Raw genomic sequence first — 24,487 nt, 5'->3', positions numbered from 1 at the left:
CCGGTTCCGCGACAAAGTGTGGACATTTGTGGTTCGAAGGTAGATTCGTCGGAAGTGAGTGGTTCCCGATTCCCGGTTCCGCGACAAACAAAAAGTGGACGTTTTTGATCGATGGTAGTTGAAGCCGGTCCGCAATCCGGACTGCAAAGGACAGCTGGCCATTTTGCCGTAGATGGTCGATCCCGGTCGGTGGACAAACGGGAGTGGACAATTTTGGCTCGAATTTGGTCGACCCAGGTCCGCAATCCCGACTGCAACTGGCCGAACGGCAGCTGGCCATTTTGGCCGTAGGTAGTCGATCCCGGTCGGTGGACAAACGGGAGTGGACAATTTTGGTTCGAATTTGGTCGACCCAGGTCCGCAATCCCGACTGCAACTGGCCGAACGGCAGCTGGCCATTTTGGCCGTAGGTAGTCGATCCCGGTCGGTGGACAGACGGAGAGTGGACAATTTTGGGTCGAAGTTGGTTGACCCAGGTCCGCAATCCGGACTGCAACTGGTTGAACGGCAGCCGGCCACTTTGGAAGTAGGTATCCCGGCCGTTGGACACACGGAGAGTGGACAATTCTGGTTCGAAGTTGGTTGAACCGGGTCCGCAATCCAGACAGCAACTGGCCGAACAGCCAGGGGCGAAAACAGCCCTCTTCGCGCGCCGGTAAGATATTCAATTACAAAAAAAAGCAAAACAAACTTAATGATTTCTTAATTTAACAGGAAAACTGATCTGGCCGAACGGCAACTGCCCAATTTGGCCGTAGTTGGTCGATCCCGGTCGGTGGACAGACGGGAGTGGACAATTTTGGGTCGACCCAGGTCCGCCATCCCGACTGCAACTGGCGAACGGCAGCTGGCCATTTTGGCCGTAGGTGGACTGACGGAGAGTGGACAATTTTGGGTCGAAGTTGGTTGACCCGGGTCCGCAATCCGGACTGCAACTGACCGAACAGCAAGTGGCGAGAACAGCCCTCTTCGCGCGCCAGTAAAATATGCAATTACAAAAAAAAAAAGCAAAAAAAAATAATGATTTCTTAATTCAGCTGCCAAATTTGGCCTTAGGTGGTCGATCTCGATCGGTGGACAGGCGGGAGTGGACAATTTTGGGTCGAATTTGGTCGACCCAGGTCCGCCATCCCAACTCGACTGGCCGAACGGCAGCTGGCCATTTTGGCAATAGGTGGTCGATCCCGGTCGGTGGACAGACGGAGAGTGGACAATTTTGGGTCGAAGTTGGTTGACCCAGGTCCACAATCCGGACTGCAGCTGGCCGAACAGCAAGTGGCGAGAACAGCCCTCTTCGCGCGCCTGTAAAATATTCAATTACAAAAAAAAATGCAAAAAAAACTAAATGATTTCTTTATTTAACAGGAAAACTTCTGTCAACTCCGGTCTCCGGTCAACTCCGGTTACAGATGGAAGGATTCGAGGTACTAACTAAACAAAATATAATTATGGCATGAAACTTATTGATATTAATTTTATAGGAAAACTTCTGGAAGAAGGCGGAAGCACAATTGAAGTGCCCCGTGCCCGCGCATCTGAAGAGAGTGCTGCAAAGAACGGGGTACTTGAACTGTGCCTTGGAGGATCTAAGTGAAGGCCAGATACGGTCCATCGAGGAAGACATCAGAAGCCTCCCAGAACTTACGAACCTTCGACCCGGAAATCCAAAAATTGCTGAATTCTGTGGGGAATATACAGAGAAATGTGCAGACTTCAAGTTGATGGCAGGCGAAAGGGCTTTGCTGCTCAAACTGTCTCAAGTCGTCAAAGCAAAAGGATGGGGCTTCTTCCTAAAAGGAAGCAAATCAAAACGTCCAGGTCCAGGTGCAACGCGAGGTGACTCCACTGATGAGCTTGCACTGAGGCTGAAGCTGAAAGACTATTTTGCTGCGAGGTATGAACATTTTATATATTTTATAGAATATTTATGTTTAGGCGAATTTTACAAATAGTTAAGATGCTACTCAGGCGAACTGTTGAATTTTAAAGATCTTTTACACATAGTAATTGATAGTCGACCAAAGCTGAGTAAATTTTCAATTTTTGTTTCATTAAATAAGTTTGAAAAAAAAAAAATGCAAAAACTAGCTTGCGTTTTTCAGTCCAGCTATCCACTCGAGGCTCGAGTCAAAGTTCTCATCAACTGAGAATTTTTGCTCGAGCCTCGACTCGATTCAGGCTCGATCTCGAGCTAGATCGAGCCAAAATGCTCAGTGGGCAGTGGGATGAATCGATACCCGGTAAAAAAATCCGGCAATTCACATAACTATGTCGGGTTTCGTTGGGTGGTTTCGGCCAACACAACGGCCAACCGACTTCTGTAGAATATTGGTTGTCGAAATCGACCGACGAAGTTCAACGGAATCGGTTATTTATCGGTCTATTCAAAGGGCGACTAAAAACTTAACGCATCCCAACTAAATCGGCTGATTATGGTACGTGAACCCCCGATTACGCTCAGGCGTTACGCCTTGTGTTTCGTCGATTTCTCTGGAATGACGCAACATTTTTGCATTCTTTTGAAAGCAATTTGTAAATCTGCACAAGACGTATAAATTGCTTTAAAAAGTTGCGCCATTCCAGAGAAATCGACGAAATACAAAGCGTAACGCCTGAGCGTAATCGGGGGGTTTGGTGTAACATGATTCCGATTGGTGTGTCGTCAGACGGAAACCTGTCATTTTTTTACGGGGTAGTCAGAGCAGCAAAAGATAAACAAAAATCCGACGCGAATAGGCGTGTGCTAAAGATCCAAACAAAAAGAAGCTACCAAACAACAGGCAGCGGCCGCGGCGGCAGCAGCAGCAGGTGGTGGTGGTGGCCAGCAATCTCCGGATAATAAGATAGTTCGGTATCGTCGGCGGCGGCTAGAGCGACAACATGACAATCAAAAACAGTATTCTTCCGGAATAAGCAAGAACTTAAGCTCAACGGAGACGATCGGTTGTTGGACGAGGATGGTGCGGGATATACCTAGTGACGATTATAAGCAGGAGGCGTGGAGGATTACTGCCGCGGGTTGGCCGCGGGAGTTAACATCCGTTGTAGTGGGGCGAATTGTTGCCTTCAGTGGTCGGTCATCTCAGGTGGGGTCACTTTTTGATGGTGTGGCTAAGCTGGGACCTTGACGAAAGGCGGTACGTAAGGCTGAAGATTGTCAAATCGTCACAGCAATTGACCAATACGGCCAAGGACGAGATTCAGATTGATGCGGAACGCCGATCAGAAGCGAAACAAGACGGTGCACTGCTGAACGACTTCAGGATAACGGGCATCAAGGGGACGCACATCTGTCTGGTGTTTGAAGAGTTGGGGCACAGCTTGCCGAAGTTTTTCCTGAAGAGCAACTACCGAGGAATTCCACTGCCGAACGAAAAGTCCACCGTCCGGCAAGTGTTAGAGGGTCTCGATTACCTCATCCACACGGACATCAAGCCGTAGAACGTGTTGCTGTACAAGGACGATAGTTACATTCGCAAATTGGTAATGGAATTGGCACACGATGGTTTATCAGCTGTTATACTTGTTAATCTCCACCGCATTTCCAGGAGCAACCGCCAAACAGAGTTGATCCGGCAGCAGCTGGAGCATCATCCCAGCTCGAGTTTGGGCCGCGACTGGGAAACGGTGACTGTCAAGATTCTAAAATGGACCAGGACACACCACAGTGACCGCGGATTACCAGCGCCTGCTGCCGAACGGTGACCGACGAGGACGAATCCGCTGCACCGCCCAGAAGCCTTCCAGCAACCCGTCGGCCCTGACCAGTCTGGACGCGTATACTTCCAACAACAATGACGACGTCCTCGGCAGCGAGAAGACATCATCCGCAGATTCCCCAAAGCCTGTCACCACAGCTTCCGCAATGCGCATCCTCCACAGCCAAAAACCACCCTCGACATCAGCGAGTCCAGGCGAAAAATGTTGTCCCACGTTATGGAACGTAAGGACCCTCCGTGCACCCGGATTACCTACGGGATGATAGCCTCGCCTGCACGAAAGGCACAACCGAAACAAATCGTGCCCACCGTGAAACCTACGCCGGTTGCTGGATGCTAGCCGAGAAGACTTAATGCAGAACGTACAGTGATGAAGATCGCAACGACTAAACAGTTCAACTAATTCTGCAGGAAACATAAGACATGACCATTAAAAACACACACTTCTGGAGTATTTTTAAAAGGTCCAATAAACAAAATTTTAATTTTTGCTGTTTCGTTTTTGTTTAATACCACTGACTCAAGGCGGTTTAAAAACCAAAACACAATTTTTTTGTTTTTATGACCTTTTTTAAAAAAACTTCTTCTCGTTTTGAAGAAGTACAATAAGCTCGTATACATTACACATACATTTTTTGTCCAGTGCATGTTTATTTTCAAGCTTAATAATATCACTGTCCTACAAAATAAATGACAAAAATGACTGCACAGGCTCAACTCAAGGGAAGCATAAAGTTTTGAGTCCCAGAATCACGTGCACTTTGAATTTTTCAAAAATAGTTAGACTGGGCCGAATGGAATGGCACTAATTCTCCATACAAACTTTGGAAAAAACGTGAAAAACCATCCGGTCCAGACTAACTATTTTTGAAAAATTCAAAGTGCACGTGATTCTGGGGACCCCAAAGTTCATGCTTCCTTGAGTTGAGTCTGCGCAGAAATTTTGTTGGTCGGTGTATATAACGGCCGCTGAAACCAATCGAACTCAACTTAAATTGTCTTAACATTTATTTACAGTTTATTATAATTAAGTGGCAGTTCCTTCCGATCTCCATACTAATTTGTAAAGCTAGTTATGGTGGTTATGTTACACATGACCAATATGACAAAGAACATTGAAAAGTTTTTAAAACTTATTCTATTTCATAAATTGTTATTCAATGACTACCATGATCGAAATGTTCATTTTTATGTCCAGTATAAAAAAAAAAATCATTTTGATACCCTTTCAACATAACTAAGTTGTATTGAAAAGATCCTGAGGAATTGTAAAATCCGTAAAAAATAATGTTTTCGAAATATAGGCATTTCAGCCGATTTTTTTTGAAAAATGCGTGGTGGGGCGCTTATTATGAATAATTGAATGATTGAAAATTTGGCAAACCTATCAGAAGTTATTAGCACATAGGTGTTGATTATACATTTTAAGCTTTAATTTCTTGACTTTTTTGATTTATGAATTATGATGATTAATTTATAATTATGATTTTTTTTTTCAGACACGACGGAAGCGTCGAGTACGACAGATTGTGCCAGGGCCTCGATCATGTTTCGATTAGTTTTGATGTCAAGAACAGTCGAGTCAAAATTGCATGCCCACTTTGCGAGACTGTCCAGGCCACCTGTAACACGGAACGAAGCGGTTCCTGGAAGATCACCAACTTTGTGACTCACGTCAAAAATCATTGGAAGAAGCCGGACGAACCTGCAGAAAAACGTCAAAGAACGGCTCTTCTGATTGAACGTGTACCATCTGAACCTTCCCGATCGCAAAGCCAGTCCGCATCCGATAGCTTGGACAGAAACGAACTCACCACCTCGCTCACGACGACGAGTGCGACTTATGATGACTTCACAATCGAATCAATTCCATTTGTTGACCCAGATGACCAACGTGAAGACCAGGACGCAACTTCGACCGAGGCGCTAGACTCCGACATTCCAGAGAATTTAAACTAGCTGTGTGCCAACAGAGGGCCGATGCTGGCACAGCTGAACAAGGCCGCAAGAAATCTCCACGCCTGATCGATCTACTGCAAAATGTTCACGAAAAATCGGAAAATTTGGAGAAATTAAACGGAATGCGCTACACACAGAGAGAACTGGACCTGTTTTTGTATCAGTACGTTCAAGGAGGAGCTCATTTTTATCAAGATCAACGAGCGAACGCAATCTGCCCAAGCCAGGCGACTCTCAAAAGATTGTTGAGCAAGAAAGCCGAACGTTTTGAAGAAGGTCAACTGCGAATACACGAGCTGGCACGGTTCCTCGAAAAATAATTTGCCAAAGGCTGTTGTTTTGAGCGAGGATGCCACCAAAATAAACGGACAAATTGAGTATGACCATGCAAAAGCGCGAATATGTGGCCTCGTAGCTCCGTTCAATGCTAACGGAATGCCAGAGAGCAATATTTTCAGAACAACCAACCCAGTACAAGTCCTAAACAATATAAACAACTATCCGGTGGGCCGTAACGTCTACGTTTGCATGGCGCAGCCATTGGAAGCAGGGTCACCGTCGTTCTGTTTGCAGTATTTTTGCAGCGATAACAAATTTACTGCAAAGCAAGTAACCACAAGATGGAAGCATTACAGAGAGGTTATGGACAAAGAAGGAATTATAATTGTCGGACATGCCAGTGACGGAGATCCTCGACCAATCGGATCCATGCTTGATGGTATGGAGATGCCGAGCAGTTCTAATTCAACATATGGAGATGACTATTGCGCAACGGCGCTCCCCGAACGCGTTTACATGCAGGATTACACCCACGGCGTAAATAAGCTGAAAGTGAAAATCTTAAAGAAAGATGTTGAGTTGCTTTTAGGTAAGGTTGGTTATTTCAAATGATTATAGTTTACTTATTTGGTTTTAATATTACAGGAAAATTTAAAATATCACGACTCCATCTTGAGACACTCCTTGCAAATGTTCATAAGAGTGTGCACGGACTTTCTCCAGCGGACCTGAATGACGGGGACAAGATGAAGTTCCAGCCTGCTCTGCGTATGTCGAAACAATGCGTTATCGATGCGCTGAGAGCACACGTCCCCGAAAGCAACGCAACAGCCTTGTATCTCACTATGATGAAGGATATTGTGGACACATTTATTACCAGAACAGAACTCTGTCCAGTCCAAAACGTGTTCAAAATTTGGTAAGCAAATCTATCATACTTTTGGGGTTGGGTCAATCGGCAGAATGACAGAATGGCAGAACGTCAAATGGTAGCAATTTAGATCGGCACAAAACTAAATGGCAGGAATGGTAAATAAGCAGAATTAAAAACAACAGACAAGATCAATCGGCAAAATTGACCATTTCTGCCGATTGACCTTGCAGATATTTAAAAGGCAGACAAATTCAAGGGCAGAACAATCCTCATAAAAATTAAAACGCTGAAAAATAAATCGCATAAAATTAACTAGCAGAAAGTTGATCAGCAGAAAAATAGCATAAAATCAACATAAGAAATCCATCAAAATTAAAATTAAAATTAAAATTAAAATTAAAATTAAAATTAAAATTAAAATTAAAATTAAAATTAAAATTAAAATTAAAATTAAAATTAAAATTAAAATTAAAATTAAAATTAAAATTAAAATTAAAATTAAAATTAAAATTAAAATTAAAATTAAAATTAAAATTAAAATTAAAATTAAAATTAAAATTAAAATTAAAATTAAAATTAAAATTAAAATTAAAATTAAAATTAAAATTAAAATTAAAATTAAAATTAAAATTAAAATTAAAATTAAAATTAAAATTAAAATTAAAATTAAAATTAAAATTAAAATTAAAATTAAAATTAAAATTAAAATTAAAATTAAAATTAAAATTAAAATTAAAATTAAAATTAAAATTAAAATTAAAATTAAAATTAAAATTAAAATTAAAATTAAAATTAAAATTAAAATTAAAATTAAAATTAAAATTAAAATTAAAATTAAAATTAAAATTAAAATTAAAATTAAAATTAAAATTAAAATTAAAATTAAAATTAAAATTAAAATTAAAATTAAAATTAAAATTAAAATTAAAATTAAAATTAAAATTAAAATTAAAATTAAAATTAAAATTAAAATTAAAATTAAAATTAAAATTAAAATTAAAATTAAAATTAAAATTAAAATTAAAATTAAAATTAAAATTAAAATTAAAATTAAAATTAAAATTAAAATTAAAATTAAAATTAAAATTAAAATTAAAATTAAAATTAAAATTAAAATTAAAATTAAAATTAAAATTAAAATTAAAATTAAAATTAAAATTAAAATTAAAATTAAAATTAAAATTAAAATTAAAATTAAAATTAAAATTAAAATTAAAATTAAAATTAAAATTAAAATTAAAATTAAAATTAAAATTAAAATTAAAATTAAAATTAAAATTAAAATTAAAATTAAAATTAAAATTAAAATTAAAATTAAAATTAAAATTAAAATTAAAATTAAAATTAAAATTAAAATTAAAATTAAAATTAAAATTAAAATTAAAATTAAAATTAAAATTAAAATTAAAATTAAAATTAAAATTAAAATTAAAATTAAAATTAAAATTAAAATTAAAATTAAAATTAAAATTAAAATTAAAATTAAAATTAAAATTAAAATTAAAATATTAAAATTAAAATTAAAATTAAAATTAAAATTAAAATTAAAATTAAAATAAAAAATAAAATAAAATTAAAATTAAAATTAAAATTAAAATAAAATTAAAATTAAAATTAAAATTAAAATTAAATTAAAATTAAAATTAAAATTAAAATTAAAATTAAAATTAAAATTAAAATTGAAATTGAAATTAAAATTAAAAATTCAAATTCAAATTCAAATTCAAATTCAAATTCGAATGAAAATTAAAATTAAAATTAATATTAATATTGAAATTAAAATTAAAATTAAAATTCATTTCTCAGGTAGTGTGGAGTTGGGAAAACAAAAAAGAGTTTTCCCGACCAACTAAACCAGTCCTTGAACGCCGTGCCCTTGTCCCCCCAGGACCACCTTTCGGTATAGCTTCATGTCTGTGTGTGTGGGTGTGGGTGTGTGTGTGTGGGTGTGTGTCTGTGTGTCTATTTGGGTATGTGTGTGTGTGTTTTTTTTTTTTTACAATTTCGAATCTGCTACCAGACACCTGAGAATTCATTTCTCAGGTAGTGTGGGTTGGGCAAACAAAAAAAGAGTTTTCCTGACCCACTAAACCAGTCCTTGAACGCCGTGCCCTTGTCCCCCCGGGACCACCTTTCGGTATAACTTCGGGGGGAGGCGTTGCATTTTCTGCACTAGTCTACTTACAGGATCCATGCCGGGTACTAGAACCATTTCCTGTTCCACATACATATGAGTCCATGCGAGGGTTTAACCGCGCCCAAGATTCGCGTTGCTTTTGATCGGCTAGTCATATGCAGCCCTCTCCTTGGACCATCGAGACGTGTACCGATTTGGTAGAGCCAACCGTCATAACGTGCTCTCCTTCACAGCCACACTCGTGGGTTCTCGGGTATGTGTGTGTGCGAGTGTGGGTGTGTGTGTGTGTATGTTGTTTCTTTGCTATGCCAGTTAATTTTCCTGGTCTTCCATTTTTGTCATTTAAGTTTCTGCCGTTTAATTGTTTTTTTGGATACCCTTTACTTTTTGGCCCTGTGAATTATTCTGCCATTTCATTCTCTGCTAATTAACCTTTGCTGCCGTTTTAAATTCTGCCAGTACCCTAAATAGGGAGTCTGGTCCAAGTTAAGTTGACCATTTCTGCCGTATAAATTTCTGCTATTTAGATTTTCTGTCCAATGAACAACCCCACATTGGTTATAATCCTTGTATTTTATTTTATTTTAAGTATTTTTGCATTTTAGGCACGTACTATTCATCTTGCGGGCTTGGCGGAACATGTGCATGAGAAAATACAACGGTATAAAAATACCATCACGACAAATACATACTGGAGCGTTGAGCTGATGGCCCATAGCTTGATCAACTATATTGCTCAATGCCGCGAAAAAGGTTTACCGTATCTACCGGAGTTGATCCAGAGCCAAACGTGCGAGAGCTTCTTTCGATCAGCGAGATCATTATCTACTACGGAGTCAACGGTGATCAACTTCACAATGAAAGGCTTTGAGTCCAAAATTAATTTGATTCAAGCAAAGACGGAAATCGCCCACGACGCATCCAACGGGTTTGTTTTTCCCCGTGTAGATCAAAAGAAGACCGACAGCATGATAATCGACTATCCCCTGCCAACGATTTCCGAAATTCGAGAAACAATTGTGAAGGCGCGAGCTGAAGCAACTGAAACACTGAAGGACCTCGGAATCACCGATGATGAAATCGATTTCAAAGAATCAATCGAATTGCGACAACCCAGAAAGAAGACTGAGCCAAACTTTGAATTTGTGGACACAAATGCTGTGAATTCAGAGGAGTCCGAGGACGAAGAAGAAATCTCTGCGTATCACAATGAGTTCATGGATGAATCAACACTAGAGCAAACACAACCCGAGGAAGAAGACAAAAATGACTATACGGACAAACAAACACAATCAGAGGAAGAAGACAAAATTTATGATGTAGATGAAATCTTCAAAGATTCACCGGAAACTTTTAACGTCGTTGCATCCAAAAACATCAACCCCAAGCATTCGTTTAGAGTGAGAAAATCCGACGGAAAAATAGTTCATCTCAACATGAAGACATTTTTATGGCTAATCCAAAATGGACCTGATAGATGCAGCGTGGATAGAACGAAGAGGTTTCAGGAAAAGGCAAGCTTGAAGACATCTGTCCACCATACCGAAAATGAAGAGCGAGACATCGTAAGAAGAGGTGACTGGATCGCTGTTAACAACAAGGGAGTATTTACAGTAGCGCACGTCCATGGATTTAGATACCTGTCTGGGAAGAGAACATCATTTACCTTGGATGAGTGTCCCGTTAACCCACCGAGCTGCAGCAACTCAAAAGGCGTTGGTGTAATTGGCAGCTTTTATACCATGACTGAATCAAATGATCTGCGACCCGATAAAAGCATAACGCAAGGCTATGTGAACATTCAATCTTACGTATCTCATGTGAAAAGTCCATCTCACGATGGTGCAGCATGGGCATTTTCTTCTGAGAATTTGATTTATATTTCTAAGCTACGAAACAATCCTACAGTTGCTGACTGAATCGAATTGATTTCTGAAAGGTTAAGAAAAGAAGCGTTGAAGAAAGTTTAGAAAACGCATTATTTGTTATAGTTAAGTTCGTTGAAATAAAACATATCAAACATTTTATTTTTGTATTTATCCACATGACCGTAATCCACACCTCGCACCTCACATCTTTACATACTGAATTATAACCTCACATGCCCATTTCTTGAGGATTTGTTTTTTTTTCGTGTTAAGAAGGACATTTTGAGCGACTTTTGTTCTAGGAAAAACTTGACTCCTCTTGTTTTATATTTTCCTTGTTTCATTTTTAGTATTTTATTTTGCATTTATGTTGTTAGGTTTTTGTTTGTTTCTGATAGTATTTGGCTTATTCTTAGACCTTTTATCATTACTTTGTGCCTTTCTTGTTTTTTCATGTTTTTGGAGCAACTTTTTCATTTTTAGCTTGTTTTCACTTTTTCTGCTATAGAACGATACCATTGTCATTTAAATTGTAGAAACATGAGTAGAAGCATAGTCTGGAACATTACAAAAAGTACTGCATACTGATTATTACAAAACATACACAAATGTTAGCGAAAAACACTGCCAAAGTTGACCCCAGAAAAATGACATTGATTGAAATATTGGCAAAGTCACATAAATTAAGTCAAACTTCCAACCCTTAAATATGCTAGAATTTAAGTAGTTCTCCTTTCCTTTGCTTTCCCAATGCTTTTAAAGATCAAAAATTGGTTGAAAAACTGATTTTGGCGAATTAGTTGGATCGATGCCCACCTAGAGGCGGGGTTGGGTTGTAGAGGGTTTAGACACATCCTAACAGCGACACATCCTTGCGCATTCCGTTATCAGTAGAATCTCTTATAGAATATTTGACGAAGCTTGCTGTTTGAATTTGTCAACAACATTTGTGATCGTGAGTTCGTTGCTGTAAATAGCATTTATTTAAATATAGTTTTTATTTATTTTAAGCTGCTTCCTGTCTTTCCCATTTCAAATCAGCATCAACCGGTCCGACTGCCTTCTGCTATTCTGCGCCGTTAGTCTTATCGCTTACTACGGGAGGTGTTAACGGCACCAGAGTGCACCAACTGCATCATGTACTGAAGTGTCCCTGCACCATCCGCTAGCAGCTTTCCTCCTACGGCTCTGAAGCATCTCTCGAATTAACGACCTACTCTCATTAGATGCGGGGCCATACAAAATTCCCGGTTTCTTTTCGCAAAGCCCGCCTTGGCATTGAACACTTGGTTGTCCTGGCCATCGTGGGCCATCCATCGATTTGTTAACGTTCACGATGTTTCCGTGCTGCCGGCAAAGTTGCAGCAGCTGGACTCTGACACAACGCGGGTCTTCAGTCCAATCCGTACCACCGGCGGGTCGCTGCATCCCGTTTCATTTCCACCAGCTCGTCCGGTAGCGACCCCTGACAGCGCCCAAGTCGTCTAGACAATTCCCCGGCTGTGTCCTACCGAATAATTTCAGGATCGTAGTTGTCCTTGCTCATCCGATCCAGTCCAATGCGGCCAAATCCGGACGAGTGCTGCTGCTTTTCCAAGTAGTCAAACCAGTTCCAATTTAAAGCTGACCGCCAAGAATCCACGGCTTTGTTGTATCGACGGAACTTTTACCCAGGCCCCTTCTCGCAGTACTCCAGAGAGCAATTACATGTTTTTGTTAAATTAATCAACTAATTACGATCGTAAAATCAAATTGCACACTTTCCTTCATCAACTCCAGGCCTAACCAAACAAACTCACGAGTATTTTTATGTTTTTGACAGTACACGGATCGGACTGCTTGAAAAACAAATCAAAACAAACACCGAGTTGCCAGAACCTATGAAAAAACTGCTCGATCTAGCATGGCAAGGTTGCAAGTTCGATTTCTCGCAGCTCAACATTCGAGCAGAAACAAGCCGCCCTATGAGCGCTAACGCGCCTTAGCTAGCCTTATGGTGCCTTCTCGTAGCGTTGTGAAAAAAATCGTCGCTTTGTGCAGCGTTCTGAAATTTCGAGCTTGATGTTGAGCGTTTTTGTGATCTAACGCGAAGTGAGCTACCCCTCGCACCACCCACTGTGAATTCCTCCCTTTTTCCCCGAATAAACACCAACTCGTCAGGTTGTGTGGCCCAGCACATCGCGTGGCGCGTTGCCATAGTAACCGCGATCAGAAGGAAAAGTTTTTTCCACGTGCGCAGAGTTCGGGAAGGTGACGCCATTTTTTCGCGATTCGATTTTGAGTTGAGTTTTTCGGGAAGTAAAACGCGAAAAGAAACGTGCTCGCGATGGAATACGAACAAAATCCGCGAGTGTACCTGTACAACGGGAAGAATTGGCCGAATTGGAGTCTTCGGATGGAGGCCTACCTCCGGGAACTGAAGATTTTCCACTGTGTTCAGCGGACGCTGGAGCAGGAACCGTTTTTCCCGGCGGTGGAGGCGGATGATGCTGCTGAACAGGCGCGGAAGGAAGCGCTTCGGAACGTCCGAAGAGAAGAGGACGCGAAGTGTGTGTCGGTCCTGCTCCACAAGATTGCCGACTCGCAGCTGGAAAGAATCCGTGGAAAGCGGTCTCCGAAGGCCATTTGGGACACCCTCCAGAAGGCGTTCGACAAGAAGGGAGTTTCCGGCGTGTTTCTGCTGTTGAACCAGTTTACCACCTTGCGGTACGACGAAGAGCAGGACATGGAGGAGCACATTCTGGAGTTCGAGAGGGTGGTCCGGGAGCTGGAAGCGGCCAACATCAAGTTCGTCGAGCCGGTGCAAGTGTTTTTCCTGCTGCAATCGATGCCGAAGTCCTACGCCCAGCTGATTACCGTGCTGAAGACGTTGCCGGTCGAGCAATGCTCGATGGAATTCATCAAGTCACGGCTTTTGAACGAGGACGTGGAACGGCACCATCTTGCAGTGAAGGTTGAGCCCAAGGCGGAGCCGAGTTCAGCGTTTGCGGGAAAAGGCGGCAAATTTACTTTCAAGTGCCACGCCTGCGGCAAACCTGGACACAAGAAGGCGGACTGCCCGGAGAAGGAGAAAGCGGAACAGGCCGCCGGAAGCTCGCATCGCCGGAAGAAGGGGAAGGCACACGCGGCGGAAACGAAGGACGGTGCGAACGATGACGTGTCGTTTGTGTCAGTAGCGCAAGAAGCCAACAGCGTGGAGACACACGGAAAGTTCCGGTGGGTGCTGGACAGTGGTGCGTCCGAGCACATGGTTGGCGAGAAGGGTCTACTGGTGAACATACGACGGATGGAGTCCCCCACGGTGATCAACGTGGCCAAGGCTGGAGTGACGCTCGAGGGTCGCTACGTTGGTGACGTCAAAATGAAGGCCGACATCGGAACGCGGACGTTGAACTGCACGGTTCGCGACGTCCTGTACGTGCCTGGATTGCTGACGAACCTGTTCTCCGTGAAGAAAGTTGCCGAGCGCGGCATGGAGGTGACTTTTGGCCAGGAAGGTGCGCGAATCACGAAGGACGGAGAGGTCAAGTGTACGGCGAAACAGAACGGGCGTTTGTACGAACTGGATGTGAAAGTCGTGCGTGGAACGGCCATGGTTGGTGAGACGGAAAGCAAGTTGTCGCTGTGGCATCGCCGGTATGGACACATCGGGAATACTGGTCTGATGAAGCTGATCCGGAACGAAATGGTCGAAGGACTGGATGTTGGAAAGAACGCGAAGCCAGAGAAGGAGATTTGCGAGTGCTGCATGAAAGGGAAGCAAGCGAGGTTGCCGTTCGAAGAAGCGACCAAGCCTCGTTCCTCGCGTCCCTTGGAGCTCATCCACTCCGACGTGTGTGGCCCGTTCAACCCGGCATCCTGGAACGGCAAGAAGATGTTCGTGAGCTTCATCGACGACTACACTCACTTCGCTGCTGTTTACATTCTTGAGGCGAAGAGTGAGGTGTTGGATGCGTTCCGGAAGTACGCGGCGATGGCCACTGCTCACTTCGGAACCAAAATTGCCCGACTGAGAAGTGACAACGGCCGTGAGTACATCAACACTGAGTTCAAGAAGTACTGCGACGACGCTGGTATCGTCATGGAACCGACCGTACCGTACACTCCGGAGCAGAATGGGAAATCGGAGCGGTTCAACCGGACGGTGATGGAGCGTGCACGTGCCATGATGGAAGACGCGGAAATCGACTGGAACATGTGGAGTGAAGCGGTGCTGGCTGCGGTGCACGTGATCAACAGGAGTCCCACGGCTGCGCTTCGGGACGCGAAAACGCCGTACGAGATGTGGTTCGGACGCAAGCCAAACGTGTCGAAACTGCGTGTCTTCGGCAGCAAGGCGTACACCCACATTCCGAAGGAGAAGCGGTCGAAGCTGAGCGCGAAGAGCCATGTGTGTCCTGGTCGGCTACGGGATGAATGGCTATCGTCTGTGGGATCCTGTGAAGAAGCAAGTGATCGTCGCCAGAGACGTAAAAGTGGAAGAAAAAGTGATGCACAAGCAAGTTTACACGGACGATCATATGGTCTCAGATTCTATCGTGCGCCAACAAGAACACGAAGATCTGGACAGTGACGATGATCCTGATCCGGAGCAAGAAGAAGAAGTTGTGGAAGTGCTAGTGGACTCCGAGGCCGAATCCGAGTCAGATGACGAAGTGTTTGATCAAGAAGTGCCCGACGAAGAAGACCAAGTGCCAGAAGAGAACGCAGCACCGGAACAGGAGGAAGCTGCGGCTGAAAGAAGAAGCGGACGTGCTAGGAAGCGTCCGGCCCGATTCTCCGACTACGAGTTGGAGCAAAAGCGTCCTGCGAGGCACGACCACGACGTCTGCGTCGCCTTTGCGTTGAACGCCGAGGCCTACGTGGACGAGATTCCCGACACCATTGAAGCGCTGCAGAAACGCGACGACTGGCCGCTGTGGAAGCGTGCTATCGACGACGAGTTGCGGTCGCTAGAGAAGAACCGCACGTGGGACCTCGTCGAGGCTCCCGCTGGTCGCCGAGTTGTGTCCTGTAAGTGGGTGTTCAGAATCAAAAGAAGGAAGACGGTACCGCTGCCAGGTACAAAGCACGGCTCGTCGCGAAGGGGTGCTCGCAACGTGCGGGGTACGACTACCAGGAAACGTACGCCCCTGTCGTCCGGATGAGCACCGTTCGCACGCTGCTGGCTGTAGCGGTTCAGCAAAATCTTCACCTGCACCAGATGGATGTCCGCACAGCATTTCTGAACGGGCACCTGAACGAAACCGTGTACATGCGACAGCCTCCAGGATTTGAGAGGGGGAGTAAGGTATGCAAGCTAAACAAATCCCTGTACGGCTTGAAGCAGGCGCCAAGGAGCTGGAACGAGAGGTTCAACCAGTTCATCCTCAAGCTGGGGTTCAAGCGGTCGCCGTACGATTGCTGTCTATACACGAAGGTCACGAAGGACGTTAAACTGTACCTGGTGCTCTACGTGGACGACATTGTGCTGGCGTCCAACTCTCTGGAGGAGCTGAAGAACGTGAAGGTGCAGCTGGCCAAAGAGTTCGAGATGGAAGACTTGGAGGAGCTTCGGAACTTCCTAGGACTGAAGATCGAGCGCGACGTCGAGAAAGGTACGTTGACCATCAACCAGTCTCAGTACGTTTCCGGGTTACTGAAGCGATTTGGGATGGACCAATGCAAGCCCCTCGGAACCCCGCTGGAAGCGAACGTGAAGCTGGCTCGCAAGAAGGACGAAGAAGCAGTCACGGAGCATCCTTACCGTGAGCTAATCGGATGCCTCACGTATCTGATGCTGTCGTCGCGGCCCGACATCAGCATCGCGGTGAACTTCCTGAGCCGTTTCCAGAGCGCCGCCACTGACACGCATTGGATCCACTTGAAGCGTGTCCTGCGGTACCTGCAAGGAACGAAGGAGTTCAGCCTGGAGTACAAACGGTCCGAGACCGCCGACCCGCTGGTGGTTTTTGCGGACGCGGACTGGGGAAGCGACATCGATGATCGTCGCTCAACATCTGGGTTCGTGTGCAAGGTGTTCGGCAACACAGTCTCGTGGACAAGCAGGAAGCAAGCCACTGTGTCACTCTCGTCGACCGAAGCCGAATACGTGTCCCTCAGCCAAGCTGCCTGCGAATCGATTTGGCTGATGAACCTGCTGAGCGATTTCGGGATCGCGCTGGACGCGCCGGCTGTAATTCACGAGGACAACCAGTCGTGCATTCACATCGCGGAGGAGCCACGAGACCAGAAGCGGATGAAACACCTGGACATACGCTACAACTTCATCCGTGAGTGTATCCAGGACGAGCTCATCAAGCTGCAGTACATCCCGACAAAGGACCAGCTCGCGGATGTCTTCACCAAGGGTCTCCCAGCTGTTTCATTCAAGAAGCATCGAAGCACGTTAGGTTTGAGAGGGGTGTTGTGAGTCAACCCTAAGTGCGACCCTGGTTTAAGTTTTAAGTAGCTTTAGGCGCAGCAGGCCATGCCACGCGCAAGATATTATTTAAACACCACCCACTGTGAATTCCTCCCTTTTCCCCGAATAAACACCAACTCGTCATGCTTTAACTCGCGTTAACCGCGATAACTCGCTTTTTGGTTTACCTTTTGTTGCGTTCACGCATCAGACTGCTCGATTTTTTTGACAGCGAGAACTGTCAAAAGCAAATGACAGTTCTCTTTGTCAAATGATTCGAGCAGTTTGTTTTGCTTTATTTTTAAGAAAAGTCTGAGGGGGAGATCATCCGTCGGAACCGTTCTGTACGTTCCTGTGCCTGCTTGGGTCCCGTTCCAGTGGTTTGAGACGGTTCCACCACTGGTTCTTGAGCCTTTCGTCAGTCTCCCGGTGGAGAAAAGCCTTCTCAGGTTGAAAAATTGCATGTATTGAAGGCGCGAATCGGCCCCGAAGGATACGCTTGAAATCGACCTGCAAAGTGCCGATTTCCTGACCTGAAGCCATCGGAACGCTAAGCAACACTACACAGAGGTTGACGAGCAGGACGATTCCGTGTAAAGGAGGTTCCCGTGCATCCAGATACTATTGCGGCTGTGACTGAACAACTATGCGCGATTGTGGAGGCGATGATGACGAAGAACTCTGAACAGGTGAATAATTTTGCGGAAAAGTAAGCTGCGGACATTCCGCCAACAAGGGCAACACACCGTCGTGCATGAAGAAATATCGATTGTGGTCGATGCAACATCGCAAGATTCAACTCAAGAGTGACTCAAGCAAAACCCATGTCTACAACTTTACGCCGGGCGACCATCCTAGCCAGTACGACGCAAGCGCTAGCAGCAACTACCAAAACCGCTTCACGGACTGCCAGCGCAAGGCGTAGTGAAGCATGAAGTGCCCCTCCTATCTCGCGAAGGTGAATGCAACCCAAGTTTGTGCCAGGTTGGAGAATCTTCATAAAGCATGCCGACGAACGAGTTCATCTCGGAATATAGCGACAGGATCGTCTCGCAGGTTGTGGCCTTCCTCCGTGGCAAGGTGGTCATTAATTGAGCAGCTCAAGGTTGTCGGCAAAAAGTTGAGGTTTTCAAACAAACAAATCTGTAATCATTTATTTAACAAATTTTGATAAATTATAGTGTGATGCGTTTGCTTTTAGAAATAAATCTTCCGTTGAAGAAATCCCAACTGTTTAAAAAATCTTTTTCATAATTTTAATAATTTTGTGTACATCTGAGGAGACAGCGGGCCAGATTGTGGTCGAGGTGGTTCAGGTGCAGCTGGATCGGGAGAGCTAGTCCCCGCAAGTCAATATTCTGCGGCAGCTAGATTTTTTTCCGCGGGCGGAAGCTTCATTACGCAAGCTGTACATGTCACGGGTGGACCACCTTCTTGCGCATCAAGTTGATGGTCTCTTCGATGGGTTGAAACGTGGTCTCGGGACTCGGGAACGTCCAGTCTGGAGTGTCCACCCTTGTTGAACACAGCCAGTACCACATGCCCAGCTGGTTAAAAAGATTACCCAGCTGGTTGAAAACGTCTAGCGTCGCATGGACGTTCTGCGAGCTGGAGGATGTTTCAAAGTTGTCCTTGGTCGGGATGCAGCTTGACGCAGCCGCGTTTGAAGATTAGGCTGCGGATCTACTTGAGCAAGGGGTAGCCGTGAGTGATGTGTGAGTCGGCAATGCGCAGCATGTTGTTGGTATCCTTGTACAGGTTGGGGTTGCTAATTTGGTTCAGTTGAAACAGCAGCAGCACTTGATAAAGAAACCTGCCGATCGACCTACGAACACGCATGACGAAGACAACCTTCGTCCCGGTCGGAATGTAGATATTTTCGACCTTCTTGGCCTCGCATGCCTTTTCCATCACTCCACGCTACATGTGGGCATACTTCTTAGTGTACTTCGTGGCACTTTAACAGACTTCCCGCACGGACTTTCTTTAGCTTAGGTTCCGGAACCACTAGCAGTTTATTTTCATTCGTGCCCTCTTGTCAGCCGGCGCTTTGGCGGCCTGAGCAATCTTCTGAAGCGGGCATCTCTCTGGTGTTCTGTGTTGAGCAGTGTTCAACAACAACAAATAACGTCCAAGTTTGCTGCCAATAAATAGCAAAAAATGTTGCCTAAACATACAAATAAAAATTAATGCTTTCAACGGAAATGACCAACTTCACCCAAGTCCACCTTGATGTTCGATCCAAGCACCTTGATTTTGTCCGTGTCCATCGGCGTGATGGCGATCAAGATCTTTGCGTTCCCATGCGCTTCGGCTGATACTTTTTGTCCAGCAGGAAACCCTCGTCCAGGAACGAATCCTTCAATCAACCGCCGGTCTTCTTTTTGCACTGAATCGCGGTCAATTCTCCGGATCACTTCAACCGCATCACGGCATCGACGACCAGCTTGGCAAAGTACTTCTTGTGCTGGAACAGAATCTTCAAGCTGAGCGTCGTCCGGGCAATGTTTATCAAATCCTCCCGGAACTTTTTCGTATCCTTCAAGTTGTCCTGAGCCGCGGCAATCAGCACCGAATGTGCCGCCTGCGTGGCCGCTCTTCATCCGGCGATGATTGTCTGCGGGTGCGACGACTCATGTCCACGAGGATTTTCGCCGCCGGATTTTCTACGCCGACCGCCTTAAAAATCGTCACCTCGTCGTTGGTTACCTCATCCTGGCCGGCGATGCGGCCTTGTGCTACCAGAATCTTGTCCATTCTCTTCGGACCGGGCGCGTTGATTATCGGCCTAAAAAAACAATACAAATTACGACTAAAATTTCTTTATCACATTGCTAGAAAACATTACCCGAAAAATTCGCTCCTCCTTGAGTTTGCGCAAGGATTTTCCGCGAAAATCCACTCCACTTGATGCCGCCGCCGATCCAAGCGCCGATTACACCCATCAAACCGGGAGAAAAGTTAACTTTTCCGTTCGTCAAAACGTGCGTCGTCCGCTGTGGACGGTGGAGTGGGCGATCACACCGGAGCAAACTTCTCCGGGCGTTGATTTTTCCGGATGCTATTTTTGCTTTGTTTTTTCTTTCTGTCAAAACTGCTTGAAAAAACCAAAACAAATACCGAGTTGCCAAACATGACCAAAAACTGCTCGACGGCAAGGTTGCAAGATAGCTTTCCCTGGTTCAAAAGTCGAGCAGACGCTGGTCGCTTTAACTCGCTTTAACGCGCGTTAACTTGCGATAACTTGCTTTAGGGTGGCGTTATGTGAAATCTCGGCACGATGAGTAGCGTTGATGCTTTTCGAGCTAGTTTTTGTGCGTTTTAGTGTGTTATCGCGGAGTGACGTCCCCCTCGTTTAACTCGCTTTAACGCGCGTTAACTTGCGATAACTTGCTTTAGGGTGGCGTTATGTGAAATCTCGGCACGATGAGTAGCGTTGATGCTTTTCGAGCTAGTTTTTGTGCGTTTTAGTGTGTTATCGCGGAGTGACGTCCCCCTCGAACAAACCTTAAAAATCGATTTTCTCGAAAAGTACTAAATGGTCGTTGTCACAAGATAGCACACAACTGACGATATTATGTTTAAAAAGATATGAATTTTGGGAAATTGATTTCTTGAAAAAAATAAAATAAATGAAAAATCGACAAATTTCCGTGTACATTTTTTTTCTGCAAATGGGCCGATGCACTATGGGGTTTCAGGCGGCCATAAATCGAAAAACCGACATACTCTAATTATTTTTTTGGTATTTTTTTTCGAAAATAAACATTCTAACTAAGAAAAATCCGGAGTTTGAAAGTTGTAGGTTCAAATTCACTGAATTGCAGACCTTCAAAGGCAAAAATGGTAAGAAAAAACATGTTTTTTGACAAAAAAAATGATTATTTTTCATAGTTGTACTGTGTAGCTGTTATTATATTTTTTCCTGCATCATTATATATATTCAGAAAGGTAATTGATTCAACTTTTCAATAACATTTTACAAAACACACTTTTACAGGCTAAAAAAAATAATAAAGATCAAAAAAGTTGGATTTTTATTCAAAATTTAGTTTTTTTCAACTTTGTTAATGGAGTACTTTTTTTGTGTGCATTTGTGCGATCTGAAAATTTTGCAGCTTAAAATTTGAACCATGTCCTAACTTGTCTCCAAATTTTAAAGTGCACTTATGTGCACTTTTTGAGTTATGCCATTTTGAACATTTTGATTCTTGCAAGAAAAGTAATGATTTCGCGTATACGCTTGGTTAAAATCGCATTATTTACCTGCGGAGGCAGAAATGACGTACCTGCTATGTATGTTTTGAAATTGATTTGATATTCATGACTTTGTTGGTACTTAGGTACGTTTAATAAAATTAGAAATTTCTATTCAAAGTATTTTACAGTAACGATTCGTCGAATATTCATATCAGTTCGTTGTTGTGTTCTTTTGAAAGTATGGATAATAATACCGTAGTGTCCCTGTACGATATAACGAAGCACTATTCTGAAAACGTGAGAACTGCTTTCAGTATATTTGTAAGAATTACAACATTGCAGAAGTTCATATTTTAAGTAATCTAACGACAATCGCTTACGTAGTGATTTTGATTCAGAAGAATTTATCGTGGAAAACGTGAATTTTGCAAGTGGATCAACCAAAAACGTGGACGAGAATCCATACAATGTTCCATAAAATAAACCGTCTAAAATTCTAAAATACCGCAAAAATCAAATTTTAATTGGAGAGGAAGGGGGAGGGTCTTCAAAGAGAGGTGGATTTTAACTCAAGAAAAGGGAGGGAGATTGAACGTAAATCAGAAACTTTAACATAGCATAAACCGCCATTCCGTGCATTAAATAGACAGAGCAAGAATATTAAAATTCACCACTTTAATGCATGTGGCCTCAAATATATGAAAAAATCGAAAATTAAACTTTTTTTTTGGAAAAATATCAAAATTCATTTGTTTTCATTATACTAAGTACAAACAACACAAAAAAGTCACAAAAAAGCAAAAAAATATTTTTGGCCGCTCGCTTATATGGAAATACCCCATAGTGCGATGGTACCAAACTGATTAGAAAACAACTTCAAAAGAAACAGATGTTCAAATATTTACGTACCATTTTTGTATGCCAAAATTGTATGGAGATTTGTATAGGTTGACATTTTGATCGGTCATTTTTGACAGTGAACGCTATAATGAGTGTCCTACACACCAAACTCCTATACTGAATTAAGTTAAATTTACTGAAATTTTAAGTAAATGAAAAACTTGCAAACTTTGACAGCTTCATACAAATTTAGGCGTCAAACGAACTGAAAATTTTAGTACTACAGTTTTCAGTAAATATTAACTGAATACGAACATCAGAATTTGCTGTGATAGTGATATAGTGATTTATTGATGGCGTCTTATCTAACAAACATCAATTTTCCTGTTTTTAACCTTTGCATGGCAATATCTCAGCAACTAAGGGTCGTATCAACAAAGTTCAAAAAAGCAAAATATAGAGAATTTTCTCAGCTTTTCAAAAAAAAAAAAAAAAATTTCAAAGATTGGCAAACATGGGCACTTTAAAAAATTAAAAACTGCGACTATTTTCAAAAAAGTTAGGTACCTAAAATGGCTATAACTTGAAAACGGTGCACTTTATCAAAAATTCACTAAAGTACTTTTTGATTGCAAATTCGATTTTACATCGAAAAATGGAGTTGAAATTTTTGCGACCAATATTTCGATTTTTTTAAAAAATCTGTATTGATTCAAAAAATCATAACTCGGTCAAAGATTTTTTGCCCATTCTGTAAATTTTTGAAAAGTTGGCATTTGATGTCCTCTAAAACATATTAAAGAATAAAAATAGTTTTTCTTTGCAAACCAAATTTTAGTGACTAAAAGAGAAAATTAAAAATCACCATTTTTTTTACCGTGTATCATTTTTTTTCAGTGTAGTCCATATCCATACCTACAACTTTGCCGAAGACACCTAATCGATTAAAAAATTCCTTCAAATGATACAGATTTTTGAATTTTCATATATCATTTTAGTATGGAAAGCTGCCAAATTTCCCTGGGCTTTGTCATAATGAGTATCATAGGTTTGATGCTTGTTTGGCAAAGAGTATGATTTGATCCGATGTGGAATTAAAATCGAAGTTTTCAGTATATTGCTGAAGCTTCCATTTTTACACATGGACACCACTTCATGCTACGAGAACCCACTTTGACGTAGTCTCAGGGCTTAATCGATGGCCGGTAAGCTGTCATCGAGACCAGGAGGTTCTCCGATAGTGGAAATATCACATTTGTACAATGAAACGCTACATATGTGATTTTTCCCTATCTTAATGTGGGTGTCAGGTTAGGATGCGGGTTTTTAAAAAAATAGTTTTTGTAGAATTTAGGATTTTAACTATAAATATCAACTTTTTATATTTTGCCTTTAGTTATTTAGTGACAAAATTAGTAATAGTGAATTTAGTAATTCTATCAGAATCGGTGATTTTCATTCAAGTAGCATAAAAACCATTCTGATTTGTCAAAATTTCCATAGAGTCTCGATCAATCAATAGTGAAATGATATCGGACTAAATTCGTTGATCTGTTGAACTAACGGTTGTCGGATTATGATTGTATCGATCATTGTTGCGAATCGAGGATCTACTGGAATTCTGACGATCAAATGGTCGTCTCTTTTTCAATTCACGACTTGTAAAATATGAACTGTTAATCTATTTTTTTTGTTTTTGTTTTTTTTTAAAGAAGCCAGACAGGTTTTCAAAGAAACGTTCTAGATTTTTTGACTATCAATTAAAATGTCGGGGATTTGAGATAAGAGTAGCTTTCGGATAGGTTACTTTAAATCTTGTATTCAATTCAAGTTAGGTAGTTATCCGCAAATGAATATTTGGACTTATATGAATAATTGAACATTTTGGACTTATGAATAACACACAACTGTGCATTTATTCTAGAGTCAGATCCATACAGCGTCAGTGTTTATTTGGTCGAAGTGTACTAATTCATTGGCAGATCTGGTTCTAGTTGTAATGTACGACAAGACTACTGACGGACGTGACAGGACGAGGGCCCAGTTTAGAGGTTTCGACATCACCGATGTGCGGCTGGATCACCCTCCCAAAAAAAAAAAAAAAAAAGTATGGAAAGCTGCCAAATTTGTATGGAAAATTATATGAACGAACTAATGATGCAAAATGGCTTCTTTGGGCATACCGAAGGCACCGAAATAGTTTCAGCC

At 42.4% G+C, this 24,487-nt stretch overlaps 3 protein-coding genes and 1 pseudogene across 3 annotated transcripts; 3 read left to right on the top strand and 1 right to left on the bottom strand.

Annotated features, from left to right (window-relative positions):
- Positions 1–200: 200 nt before the first annotated feature.
- LOC6037967 lies at positions 201–5,973 on the top strand. Its single transcript, XM_038255971.1, has 6 exons — positions 201–655; positions 715–979; positions 1,038–1,304; positions 1,366–1,424; positions 1,482–1,894; positions 5,219–5,973. The coding sequence occupies exons 4-6, from the start codon at positions 1,410–1,412 to the stop codon at positions 5,676–5,678; spliced, it is 888 nt and encodes a 295-aa protein (XP_038111899.1). The 5' UTR covers positions 201–655; positions 715–979; positions 1,038–1,304; positions 1,366–1,409; the 3' UTR covers positions 5,679–5,973.
- Positions 3,007–4,170, top strand: LOC119767419 (SRSF protein kinase 1-like). The gene is made up of 2 exons (XM_038255972.1): positions 3,007–3,483; positions 3,549–4,170. The coding sequence occupies exon 1, from the start codon at positions 3,103–3,105 to the stop codon at positions 3,439–3,441; it is 339 nt and encodes a 112-aa protein (XP_038111900.1). The 5' UTR covers positions 3,007–3,102; the 3' UTR covers positions 3,442–3,483; positions 3,549–4,170.
- A 3-nt stretch (positions 5,974–5,976) lies between the features above and the next one.
- LOC119766059 lies at positions 5,977–9,676 on the top strand. The gene is made up of 3 exons (XM_038250427.1): positions 5,977–6,546; positions 6,603–6,876; positions 9,574–9,676. The coding sequence occupies exons 1-3, from the start codon at positions 6,114–6,116 to the stop codon at positions 9,674–9,676; spliced, it is 810 nt and encodes a 269-aa protein (XP_038106355.1). The 5' UTR covers positions 5,977–6,113.
- Positions 9,677–18,312: 8,636 nt separating this feature from the next.
- LOC119766058 lies at positions 18,313–22,281 on the bottom strand (annotated as a pseudogene).
- Positions 22,282–24,487: the final 2,206 nt, after the last annotated feature.

This window comes from Culex quinquefasciatus, chromosome 2 (genome assembly GCF_015732765.1).
Source record: "Culex quinquefasciatus strain JHB chromosome 2, VPISU_Cqui_1.0_pri_paternal, whole genome shotgun sequence".
In the NCBI taxonomy this organism is placed as follows: domain Eukaryota; kingdom Metazoa; phylum Arthropoda; class Insecta; order Diptera; family Culicidae; genus Culex; species Culex quinquefasciatus.
Note: the sequence above shows the minus strand (reverse complement) of the source record. Positions and strands in the feature narration are given on the sequence as shown.